Source organism: Marmota monax, unplaced genomic scaffold (assembly GCF_021218885.2).
Source record: "Marmota monax isolate L192 unplaced genomic scaffold, Marmota_monax_Labrador192_F-V1.1 WCK01_AAM20220418_F8-fsc00260, whole genome shotgun sequence".
NCBI lineage: Eukaryota > Metazoa > Chordata > Mammalia > Rodentia > Sciuridae > Marmota > Marmota monax.
In genome coordinates, this window is record NW_026694062.1 from 1,029,880 (window position 1) to 1,043,683 (window position 13,804).

Here is a 13,804-nt window from a genome sequence, read left to right on the forward strand (position 1 = left end):
AAACACACATACATGCACACACACAGGGTTACAGGTTTGAAATGTCTTAGAGTTTAGTGACATTGAAGAATCAGTACAAGCAGACATGTTTTATTCATGTAAATTCTCATTTCATTATTATCTAATTTGGTTCATAAAGTTTATATCTTATTTTAATATAAGCTTTGATACTCTAGAAAATACCACTGTACCTCTAAACTTTAAAAAATGATTTGGTATCTGTGTCCATTTAAACACTTTATAATTTAATGTTTTATTTACTTGATGATTCAAACATTTTTTTATATTACTAAACATTTAGTTGATGTTAACTCTTATTCTTCATTTGTTACTATCTTGTGAAAATAACTGGTGACAGTTCAGATATAAGTTAATGATAATGATTTTATTTGACTGAGTAGTATATTTTGTTTGTAGCCTTTATTCTGTCATTAGACCTTAGAAGGCTAAAGTAGAAAAAAATTATTTTAAATAACTCTAAATTTAAGCATTAATTTTTTCACTTTCCTCTTTGTAGCATTTTCAGTTGGCTTTGATTGACTGTAATCCCTGTACTTTATCCAATGCAGAAAGTAAGTATTTTTTAAGTACAATATTGTTTTTGACTTTAGAGCAAGAGCATTTCAAATTATGACCATGAGTATATGTTTATGTTTACTATATCTTTGTTTCTATTGCTAATTGAGAGGAGGAATGGGAAGACATGTGCCTGATTCAGAGACATGTTCAGTTCATTTGGGTACTACTCTTTTTTCTTTCTTTTTTGGGGGGCGTGGGGATCAGGGATTGAACTCATGAGCACTCAGCCACTGAGCCATATCCCCAGCTTGAGATTACAGACTTGTGCCACCATGCCTTCTCTCTCTCTCTCTCTCTCTCTCTCTCTCTCTCCTTACAAAAATCAATGTGCCCTTTAAAAAAAAAAGACAGAAAGAAAATCAATGTGATCATTTGGTAACTCTAGAAAAGCCTGGTTTCTCACTGATCACTAATAGAGAGTGATTGCCAGCTTGATAATCATTATTATCAGATATTCCTTGTGTCCATTTTAAAATAAAAGCATAAATTCTCCCCCTTTGTACATTCCTTGTATTTTGACTGTGTTAGAGACTCTGTTACAAATCACAAGTTTTCAAAGCAAAAAATAAGGTAACGTGACACTTAATGTATGATTGTCTATAAGACACTTAACAGTGGTTAAGTGTCCCTGGATTCAATACCTGGTTTAAATAAAAATAAAACATATATGAATGTATTAAAAAATGGAGATTTTTACCTTTTAAAGTGACACTGTGTCTTATGAAATGTGAGGTCAGAGTCTTGGGCCCTGAGACTAAATCTAGATTGGTTTCTGATGGTATAAAGATGCCAATCATCACTGTTCTTTTCCTTCCTTATAATCTTCAACAGATTATACAAGTATAGGGAAAATGGGGGCCTAAATTTTTATCTTTGCCTTTTTCATAATTTATAATCCATGTACCTCCAATAATGAAATAAGGTAAAATTTCTATTAATTGGACTTGATAATAGTAAGGAAAGCTGAGTGGGAAAAATAACTAACGAGGAAGAAAATCTCTCAAACTACGAGGTAAAGGGGTATTATTCTTGTGCCTGTGTGTGTATGGCATATTATTTTGTGATATATTTTATTCAATAAATAGTATTTATTTTATGTGGCAACTATTTAACTTTGCTATTTACCTATAAAGCCATATGTTGTCCTACAAAGTTGGTTGAATTTAGAAATGTAATTAATTATGAAAGAATTTTCTCTTGTATGGAAAGAAATCTGTAGTTTTACATTTGCTTGTGTTTTGAATTATGTATTATGTCATTGTTACTTTGGCTCTACCTTATTACTTGAAATGTAGCTGTATTGAAATTGATCTTTTTCCATGATCCATTACAGTTCAGTTTCATATTGCCCACTTGTATGAAACCCAGGTAAGCATTTTAATTTACCTTTCTTAAAAACAGACTTCTCCACCTATGCTTTCAGTGAAATATAATATGCCAGGAAAAAAATTTTTGCTTTAAACAAAATGAATGTATCATATGATTTTATTTAGGTATTTTACTCTTACATATATTTTTAGTGCTTTATCCTTATTAATTATGTTTGAAATTTTGTTTACTGATACAATTATTTAAGGCAAATAAAAGATTTTGGGACTTATTCAGTATATTTGTAATATTTGTGGTAACTGTCATAAACTTTTAATTCATTTTCTAAATATAATAATTGATATATGGTTAATACTGATATTTAATATGATTTACATCTATGGCTATGCCATAAGAAGGTGTCTCCTGTTTTTATGTGTGATGTTTAGATTTCTTTTCAAAATATTTATGGATGGCTAGAACCACGGATTATTGTAGAAGTTTCTTCAGTACTTTTCTCTAAGACTGTGAAGTCTCTTAATTATCTTAGCATTTGAAATGTCCAGTAGTGTTACACTTCTTTAAGATTGTTTTGTTTTCAGAAAATTTTAGTTAAGAGTCTCAGGTGAGGGCTGGGATTGTGACTCAGTGGTAGAGCGCTCGCCTAGATTGGGCAGGACCCATGTTCGATCCTCAGTACCACAAAAAATAAAGGCATTGTGTTGTGTCCATCTACACCAAAAAAATAAATATTTATTTTTTTTCTTTTAAAAAGAGTCTCAGGTGAGTTTTGTTACCACAGAAACATACAAATTTATAGTTTGTAGTGGAAAATAGGAAAGAAATTGGTTATAACCTAAAGTAACAGTGTTTATTGATAATATATGAGTACCTAAACATTTTCTTAGGTTTGATAGGATTAAAATCATGAATACTCAATCAGAATAGCATCTGTAGCTCTTTTTATAGTGTTATACATTCTGTTATTAACATGGGGGTTTCATTGATTTTTAAAATAAATGTAAATACTCCATAAATTATCAAGTAAAAATAATATTGGTAAGAGAAATAAACACAAAGGGGAGAGGGGAGAGACTGGGTTGAGCAATATAGTTACAGTATTTAGGTATGTCCCTACTACTATTAGTTTTTCTAGTGTTTTGAATGTGAAGGTGTACTTTTTCTGTATCTAATCATATGATTCTTGTTTTTAAGTCTATTAATATGATAAATTACGTTTATTGATTCTCGTATGTTTAGCCAACCCTGCATCCCTGGGATGAATCCCACTTGATCGTAGTGCACTATCTTTCTAATATGTTTTTGTGTGCGATTTACCAGAATTATATTGAGAATTTTTGCATCTATGTTCATCAGGGATATTGGTCTATACATTTTCTTTCCTTGATGTGTCTTTGTCTGGTGGTGTTATCAGGGTGATATTAGCCTCATAGAATGAGTTTGGAAGGGTTCTCTCCTTTTCTGTTTCATGGAATACTTTAAGGAGTAATGGTGTTAATTCTTTGAAAGTCTTTTAGAACTTGGCTGAGAATCCATCTGGTCCTGGGCTTTTCTTTCTTGGTAGGCTTTTGAGGGTGTTTTCTATTTCATTACTTGAAATTGATCTGTTTAAATCATGTTTGACCTTCTCATTCAGATTGGATAGGTCATATGTCTCTAGAAATTTGTTGAAGTCTTTGATATTTTCAATTTTATTGGAATAAAAAGCAATAATAAAATTTGTTTGGAAAATAAGAGATCCACAATAGCTAAAGCAATCCTGAGCAAGAAAAATAAAGCAGGAGGCATCACAATCCTAGACCTTAAACTATACTACAGAGCTAAAGTAACAAAAACAGAAAAGTATTGGCACCAAAGTAGACCAAGAGTACAGAAAAGAGTATGCAGAGACAAACGCACATAAATATGGTTATGTCATATAAGCCATAAACATTCACAGGAGAACTGCTAGCCTATTCAACAAATGGTGCTAGCAAAACTGGAAATCCATATGTAGCAAAATGAAAGCAAACTGCTGTTTCTGTTTTTCTCACCCTGAATAAAAACCAACCCAAAGTGGATCAAAGACTTAGGCACTGGAACAGAGACCCTGCACCTAATAGAAGAAAATATAGGCCCAAATCTTCACCACAAGGATCTGACTTCCTTAACAAGACTCCTAAAGAGCAAGAAGTAAAATCAAAAATCAATAAATGGGAGGCATTCAAATTCAAAAGCTTCTTCTCAGCAAAGGAAACAATCAAAAATGTGAGGAGAGAGTCTACAGATTGGGAGAAAATTTTTACCAGTTACACCTCCAATAAAGCATTAATCTCTAGGATACATGAAGAACTCAAAAAACCAAATAACCCAATCAATAAATGGGCTAAGGAACTGAACAGACACTTCACAGAAGAAGAAATAGTCAATCAACAAACATGAAAAATTGTTCATCATCTGTAGTAATTAGAGAAATGCAAATCAGAACTACACTAAGATTTCATCACTCTTGTTAGAATGGCAATCATTAAGATACAGGCAGCAATAAATGTTGGCAAGGATGTGGGGAAAATGTATACTTGTACATTGCTGGTGGAACTGCAAATTCGTGCAGCCACTATGGGAAGCGTACGGGGATTCCTCAGAAAACTGGGAATGGAACCACCATTTGACCCAGCTATCCCACTCCTTGGTTTATATCCAAAGGACTTACAATCATTATAGTACAGTAATGCAGTCACATCAATGTTTGTAGTAGCTGAATTAACAATAGCTAACCTTGGAACCAACCTGGGTGTTCTTCAATGAATGAACGGATAAAGAAAATGTGGTATATTTTCAATAGAATATTACTCACCTTTAAGGAAATTATGAAATTTAATGAAATTATGACATTGCTGGTATATAGATGGAGTTGGAGAGTATCATGCTAAGAGAAAGAAGCCAATCCCGAATAAGTAAAGGCCAAATGTTTTCTCTAATAGGCACATCCTAATTCACAATAAGGTTGGGACTACAAGAGAACACTGTGGTGTTGTGTTTTTAGAGTATCTTCGTTTGAGTGGGACGATTTGTTTTCTTACTTTTTCATATTGTGTGTCTACCCAGTGGATGTAGGGCAGTAGTTTCTACTCTATAGATTTATGGTGTCCCTGAAGGTTTCCTGTACTGTTTTGTAAGAGACAAATAGAACAACAACCATAACAAGCAATATATAGCGTTGAACTAAAAAGTTGCTACTACAATGCCTAAAATGTTAATTATCACAATAAACAGAAATGGTAATGATCAACTATTGCCTGTAATAAATACATCAAGTTTGCAAAAAGTTTTATAACTTCAAATGGTGGATGGGAGAAAACAGAACTGATGTAGGGTATGATGAGTATGAGGGAGGAGTAGAGAAGACAGAAGTAAAAGAATAAAGAAAGAGAAGAGAATAATAGAGATTAGCTTTTAATGGAAGAAAAAAAGAATCAAGGGAAATAGAGGAATATATCTGTGTGTGTGTGTGTATTTTTTTTTTCCTAACCTAACTTTTCTGACATTTCTTCCACTGTGGTGGGATGTATATAGATAGATATACATATAGATGTATCCCATAATTCTTTGAAGTTCTTGTTTTTAGTTTCTTATCATTGTCTGTGCTCTGTTTACAAGATTATATATTTGGCTTCTGTGCCTGACGTTCTGTGTTCCAAGTGTCTAGTCTGTTGGTGATGCCTTCTATTGAGTTTTTATTTTTATTTCCTTCATTTCTAGGATTTCTGCTTTTTTGTTGTTGTCTTCAGGGGAAAAAAAAATATATATGTACGTATATATGTATAAATATTTATGTATCTATAGATACATATATGTATATATATACATACATATATAGATATATAGATACACATACATATGTATATATAAAATAAAAATTTAAAAATATTTAAATAAAAATAAAAGAATACAAAACTAAACTAAAATTTCAAAAAAAATTATATATCTTAGTTTACAGAAATGTAAAATAACTGCTTTCAAAAATGGTAGAAATGAGAAAAAATTATGAAAATATATTAATATCCATGTACCATCAAGATCACAATGAAACAGAAAAATAATTAAAAAAAAGAAAAAAAATCCTGATAAAAGGTTAAAACAATCTTTCTGTTGGCAGTTCAGAATATTCTCACTTTCTCTTCTCAGTATTTTTAGGTGAGTTTGGAGCATGAATTTCCACTCTTTGGATTGCTGGAGTGAGAGGAGTAATCCCATAGGCAGAGTTCCTAGAGGCTGGGTTTAGGTTTTACTGGGCTCCAAGCCCTTCACTGAATGCCAGTTTTGTCTGGAGATTTTTAAATCAGTGCACCTCCAGTGCCTAGTACTTGCTGGTCCCTCTTGGAACTTTAGAGAATTATGGGATACATCTATGTGTATATATATGTTTATACATTCCACCACAGTGGAAGAAATGTCAGAAAAGTTAGATTACCCGAGGGATCCTTCCTGGGTTCCACTTTTGTGATGTGAGAACCAATTCTAAGTCCCCTCTGTAATCTGCAGACTCCACATTTCCTGGTCTCAGGTTTAGCCTTCTGCCATTGCCTTTCCAAGTTCCTGGCTAGATGCATGTTTCCCAGGAAAATCCTGCAAGCACTAAGATTGGAAGGGGAGAGGTAGAGCCAGGTGGGTTTCCATGACAGTGGTCCTCTGTGTAAATTTCTCTCTATGTTTGATTTTTTTCCTAATCATTAAGCACACTGTGTGATGTATTTACTGGCCCTGTATTTCAGGCCAAACTCAGGTTTGCCAGGAATTTGCTTCCTTAAAAAAGGCACAGCCCTCCCCTGTGCCTTGGCTGCAAAATAGTTCCTTCCTTCTCCCAGGGAAAGATGGTTGGTTCTTTCCCTGCACGTGGATAAAAAGTGCAACGAGGAATATCCTGCAGTGAGTGATATCGTGCAACAAGTCTTTAAGGTTTGTTGGGCAATGTCATTGTTCTCTAAATGCTCTGTAGCCAGACGTACTTCATGCCTCCCCCAAATTCATATTTCTTTAATTCCCTTATCTCTCTACTATGCTTATGGAGGGATCTCTCTGGCTGGCACTTCTGATCCGGCTATGGCAGTGGCTATGCTGCTGGGATTTTTTTTTTCTTTATTTTATTATATCCAGCCTCCTGTATCCCCAGTCTGCTTTAATGTCCAGTTTTAGGTTCCATTCAAACGTCTCTGCATTTCCCCTTTTTTGTTCACCCATCTTGCAGAGAAGCTACCTGTCACCTTTCTTGGTTTTATGCCATGAAATAGCCAGGAACGCCACGTCCTTTATTCTGTCGTCTTGGATGAAGCTTAGAATTTCTTTTGCTGTGTTGAATAAGAGTGACAACAGCGGATACCCTTTTCTTGTTCTTGGCCTTAGAGGAAATGCTTTTCCTTTCTCCCCATTAAGTATGATGTTGATTATGGTTTGTCTATAATCTTTGTTATAATAAGGTATGATCCATGTGTACCTAATCTGTACAGGACTTTTACAATGAAGCCATGTTAAATTTTATCAGATTTTTTTTTCTATATCTATTGAGATGGTAGTTTTTATCTTGAGTGTATTTCCTGTTTAATGTTTATTGATTTGCATATCTTCACCATCCCTTGCATTCCTTGAATAAAACCAGCTTGATCATGATGTCTGAGTTTTTAAAAAAATCTGCTGTTGAATTCAGTTTGCAAGTATTTTGTCGAGCATTTTTTCCATGTATATTCATTGGGATTCTTAGTTTTTAGATTTATTATTTTTCTTTTTACTTTTAGTTGTTCTGTCCTTATCAGGCTTTGGCAGGAGGTTAACTGGATTTGTAGAATGAGTTTGGAAGTGTTTCTTGCATTTTATTTGGTGGAATAATTTGAGGAGCATTGTTGTTCTTGAAAAGACTAGTAAAATTCAGAAGTGAATCCATGTGGTCCTGGGCTTTTTTCTTTTATTGTTGGGGAACTTTATTGCTTCTTAAGTTTCATTCCTTCTATTGTTGATCTGTACAGTTGTTTGTTTTTGAAATATTATTTTGGTTCAGTTTTGGTAGGTTATTCATATGTGTCTAGAAATTTGTCCATTTTGGGGGTAGATTTTCCAATTGATTGAAATACACTTCTCAAAATATTCTTCAATGATTTTATGGAAATCCACTGTGACATCTGTTCTGATTGTCCCTTTTTACCTCTAATTTTATTACTTTAGGTCTTTTCTCTCTTTGTTTTGGTTAGTTTGGCTCAAGATTTGTCAATCTTATGTATGTTTTTAAAGAATCAACTCTTTATAATCCTTTGTATTCACTTTGATCCTATCTTTCAGTGGAGCTTAGTAGTAACTGGGTGCTTGTGTTCATTTATCTTCTGCTATCTTGTTATGGATTTACTGATACTTTACTATTTCATCTTGGCTTCATTTTGATATTTGTTCTCTCTTATGAGTATTTTGATGTCACAGTGTTGCATTGTATCCTCATGATGCTTTTTGGTTTTGTAAGGTGAGTACTGTTAACTCCCACTTGAATTTGTGATCATTTCTTTTCTTTTATTTTTTTGTCAGACTCCATAGATTTTTAAGTTTTATAGATCAAATTTAAATTCAAAGGCTCAAATTCAGTTTTCTTGATTTTCTTATTTTCCTTCTACTTATTTTTTTCTCTTTTGTAATATTATTGCTTCTTCTGGCTTTGTGTTTAATGTTTTCCACATTTTTTATTGCTGAATTAGCATGTAAAGTTAGGCTTCATTTGTTTTTCTTTGAGGCTGCTTTTGCTACATTTCTTATTAGATTGTATTTTTGTTTTCATTTATCTGTGTGTATTTTCTAATTTGTGACTTTTGCTTTGGATTATTGCTAATTTTAAGTGTAAATCAGTTAATTTGTACTTATTTATAATTTTCTAACAGTTCTCTTTCTGTTATTAACTTTCTTGTGGATGGCAAAGATAATCTGTATTATTTTACTGTTTTAAAATTTATTAAAAGATGTTGTACTGTCTATATCCTAGGGAATGTTTCATGTGTAGTTGGAGGCATGTGTATCCTATTCTAGTAGCCATTGGTGTGGTTGTTGTTCATATTTTTTAAATTTAGCTTAATTAACAATTAGTATTACTAACAGTTTATTACTGTTTGTTATTATTGATTATTAATAGTTAATAATTCATTTTTGAAAATGGGTTTTGATGTCTTCATCTATGATTATAAAACATCTCCTTTAATTTTGTCATGTTGTCATTCATATATCTTGGAATTTTTGTTTTGTATGTATATGTTTATAATATGTAATTTTTCCTTTTTTTCTTTTTTCTGTTAAATAAATATTGCTGGTTTAACTCTATCCATCTATCTGTCTATTTATTTATTATTGTGGTGTTAGGGATTGAACCTTGTGCATTCGAGGCAAGCACTCTATTAACTAACCATGGATCATTTAATGCCTTTTTTGTCTTTTTTTTTTTTTTTTTGGTAACTTAAAGTTAATTCTGTCTGATACTAATGTTGATACTCAATCTGTCTTTTTGTTCCTATTAATGTGGAATATGTACTTTCTCTCCATTTGAACTATCTTTTGTTGTAGATAACATAAAGTTAGAACTTGAATTTATACATTTTGCTAACTCTGCCTTTGAATGGATAATTTAGTTCACTTACCAGTAATAAGGAAAGGCATCCTACCATCCTTTTGCTTTTTTCTTATGTGGTAGAGGTTTCTTTGGTCCCTTATTTCTCTTCAGTTTTTTAAATTTGTGTTTGATATTTTATAGTGGTTTAGTTTCCATTCTGTCTTCCTTTTCTCTTTTGTTGTATAGGAATGGCATTATCATGGACATGATTTTTTAAAACAATAGTTTGAATTGGTACAAATTTACTTTAAGCGGCATAGATTTTTCTTGTAGATTTATTCTTTCTCATCTAGTTGTTGTTACAAATTATTGTGTTTTGATATTATTTATCTTTTAACATGCTTACGTTTATTGTTTTAGCATATTTTTCTTCAGTTATATAGTGAGGAAAAAAGAGGAATTATAAACTTGAAATTGCTAATACTGGCTTTTTAATGTTCCCAGGTAGCTACTTTCATCAGATTACTTTTTTTGTTTGTTTGTTCACAGAGCTTTGAGTTCCTATGTAGGGTCCTTTCATTCTAATCTAAAGGATTCATTATATCTTTTCTCATAGACCAGGTCAACTTTGTTTATCTTGATATTGCTAACTGTCTTTATTATTATTTTAGTACCAGAGATCACCCTAAATATTTGAAAGGTAGTTTTGCCGCATATAGAATTCTTGTCTGACAATGTTTATTTTATTTTTTTTTTTACTTGCACTACTTTAAATATTTCATCTCATTGTTTTCTATAGTTTCTGATGAGCAGCGTAGTTATGCTGCTTTGAAGATTCTGTCTTTGTTCTTAATTATTTAGATACCTTATGTGTCTTGATAGTAATATCTTAAGCTTGCCCTTCTTTGGATGGAGATTTTTAAATAGAGATTGCATCTCATCAGATTTTTAAATTTGCCTTTTTATAAAAATTTCCTTATTACTTCAGTATCATCTTACATAGGGAAGTTCATTTTGATATAGTCATACAAGCATGAAATATAATTTGCTCCATTTCAATCCCCAGTTCTTCCTCTTACCCTTTCCTCTTTCCCTCTGTTGTTTTTCCTACGTCTCCTGGCCTTCCTTCCATTCAATTGTTGTTTTATTCTTATTTACATATCAAGGTGGAATTCACTGGAGTATATTCATATGTGGACATAGCATAATTTTGTCCACCCATACCCTCAACCCTCCTTCCTCTACTTCATTGATATTCCCTCTGTATTCTTGGGTCTGCCTCCCAATACCTTTCCCAACTTCTTTTGCTCTATTCAAGTGCAGTAAGCCAGACTCAGGTTGAAACTTTTGACTTTTTAAACTTTGTTCCTTTTGCCTTGTTCTTTCTTTCTGACATTTATATTATGCATATGCTGATATACTTCACAGTTTTCCAGTGTTCTCTTAGTGTCTTTTAATTTTTTTTTAAATATTTTCATTCTTTAAAAAAATATATTGGCTCCACTGCTTGGATGAATTCAGTTGACTCATCTTCAGATTTTTTGATAAGTCTGCCTGCAGAAATCTTATAATGAATCTTACTATAAATAGTGAATATTCATTTGTTGTTACACTTTTAAGATGTATATTTTTTTAGCTTACTTTTTATATGTTTTTACTTATTTATTGATATTGTTTGTTCAAGATTATTTTCAATTTCCTTTTTTTCTTTTCCAAAGTTTTTGTTATTTAAATGTATTTAAGGCAGTTGCTAGAAAAGTGTTTCTCTAGAAAGTATAACATGTGTGCTGCCGCTGAGAGAGTTCCTCTTTATTATATTACTCAATAAATTTCAATAAGCTTTACTTTTTTGAGGGAGTTTTATGTCGTGTCAAAGGTACAAAGATTTTCAACACATCCCTAATTTCCTTGCACATATGTTGGTAGCAACCCTTTACCAACATCTGCTGCCATAGTGGCATATTTATTTCAGTTGATGAAACTGCATTAATATATCATCATGGTCATCACACCACCATTTAAATCAGGGTTCACCCATGATGGTGTACTTTCTCAAAATCTGAACAAACATGAGGGTATCTTTACATTGTCATACCAAATAGATTCACTACCCTAAACATATATGTTTTTTGCCCATCCTCTCTTCAACCACTAGTTTGGCAACCATTGTTTTTACTATAGATTTGTCTTTTCCAGAATATTGTAGAACTAGAATCAGGATATGTAGCCATTTCATTTTGGCTTCTTTCATGTAATCATATGCAGATAAATTTCTCTCATGTCTTTTTGTGGCTTATGGTTGATTTCTCTTTTGAGCTGAACAATATTTCATTTTCTGAATGAATTGGTATATTTTTTTATACTAATTATAATAGTATATTTCTTCATTCACCTTCTGAAGGACATTTTGTATGTTTTCAGGTTCTGGCAGTTCTGAATAAAGAAGCCATGGACATTTACAGGTGTTTATTTGGATGTATGTTTTCAGTCCCTATTAAGGTGCCTGATTGCTAGACCATATGTTAAAGGTTTATTTCATTTTGTTAAGAAAATACTAAAATGTTTTCTATAGTGTCTGGGTCATTTTGCATTTCCACAAGCAATAAATAAGAATTCCTCTTGCTTCTCACCTTGACATCATTTGATGTTCCAGATTTGGTGTAGCAGTATTTCTTTTTAAATTGTGGTTTCTGAAAGACGTTTACTTGATAGATCTATTTATTTGTTCACTTGTGTATCTTCTATTCCATGTTCAGGTGTTATGGTACCATTTGTTTTCTATGTTGTATTGCTTTTTTTCCCTTTGTCAAAATTGGTTGACTTTTCATATGGATTTGTTTGAAAGAACAGTTGACTATTTATCTGGATCTGTTTATAAATACAATCTATTCCCTTGAACTACTTTTCCGTCCTTACATCAATTCTATACTGGCTTTTTTACTAGAACTTTTTGGTATATCTTAAGGTTGCATAGTGTCAGTTCTCCCAACTTTGTACTTCTGTTTCATCATTGTGGTGTCCATTCTGGGTCTTTTGCCTTTCTGTGTAACAAAATAAGCTGTTTAGATTTTAAATGAGATTTTATTAATGTATAGATCTATAGGTTTAGTTGGAAAGAACTGTCATTCTAACAGTGTCTGGTATTTCTGTCTGCAGACATGAACTAACCATTTTTTAAGTTTTTGTCTGCTTTGTTTTTTGGTTTTATATATTTTGGACAGTACTTTATGTCTAGCTGTCAAGAAAAATATTATAAGACATGCTAAGAGGTAAAGGACTCAGTTTGAAGAGATCATAAGCATGGCAGAGATATTGAATAAGCAGATTGGGGAAGGTAGAATGCGGAAGGCAGAAGACTCTATTTGTGTGAGGAGTTGGAGAAGGTCTTGGAGTTGGATATGTCTTTTTCCTTGGGTCAGTTAAGCCTTTATCAGGTTAGCCTTGGTAAACAGTTTCTTCTAAAGAAAAAGAATAGAGTGCTTCCAAGATTGAGGACTTGTGCGTAAAAAAGAGTATGAGTTCCTATGGTGTTTTTACCAAATTTGTTTATGCTGAACTCCTTGTAATTTTGGAACTCATATGGAAAGCATTTTCCGAGTTACTTTATAATGTATAGAATAGCAGTTCCTCCATTTGGTAAAGCGGTAGTTTGCCATAAGCTACTTCATTTTGAGTTTAAGGACTGAGATGAAGTAACTCCACACTTCATACAAGTAAACAATCATTTGCCTGGAAAGCAATAAGGTACAAACTGATAAGTAAATCAGTCATGCTAATATGAATGATCACTTGTCAGCTAATCAGAGGCACATGGATGCATGTGCCTGTATTAACTCATATTGGAAAAACAAGCCCCAGTTATCAAACACACCAGACCACTAAATGATGCAACCCCCTCACTTGAAACTAACAAGACTGGACACAGCAGCACCTGACTCCATTGCCCAGGAAAGTTGCCACAGCAATGAACCTTTGAATCTCTTTCCTCAGGTTTTAGTAAAATGTGGTTTCCCTGATGGTAAGGATCACACATGGCCACTGCCACTGGACTTCTCAAGCTCACAATTTAAGTGACACTGTGAAGCTGCTGCCATCCAGACCTTGGCCTAAAACAAGTTCTTGCTCTTGGTTCCTTATATTATTTGGCTACTCACTTTGACTCTTTGTATTCATATCTGCTCTCTGCCTCAGCTCTCCCTTCAGCCACCTTAATCCTTTTTTAGCTTGTGTGTGTGTGTGTAAAGTTTGATTGTGACTTGAGGTTTTTAAATATGAGAAATGAAAATTGGAATAAGAGAACCAGTGATTGCCCAACTTCACCTACAAGGTGAGCTACAACTCTTC

At 32.8% G+C, this 13,804-nt stretch overlaps 1 protein-coding gene across 7 annotated transcripts in view; it reads left to right on the top strand.

The window, feature by feature from the left end:
• LOC124106573 (lysine-specific demethylase 6A) overlaps window positions 1–13,804 on the top strand; it is a 193,703-nt gene that overhangs the window by 83,583 nt on the left and 96,316 nt on the right. For all 7 annotated transcript variants that reach the window (XR_006856098.2, XR_009228615.1, XM_058585527.1 and 4 more), the window contains exons 7-8: window positions 518–572; window positions 1,913–1,947. Coding sequence is in view for 5 of the 7 variants with exons in the window: in XM_058585527.1 (XP_058441510.1) it covers window positions 518–572; window positions 1,913–1,947 (90 nt within the window). In the remaining 2 variants the exon portion in view is untranslated. The remainder of the gene's footprint in view (window positions 1–517; window positions 573–1,912; window positions 1,948–13,804) is intronic.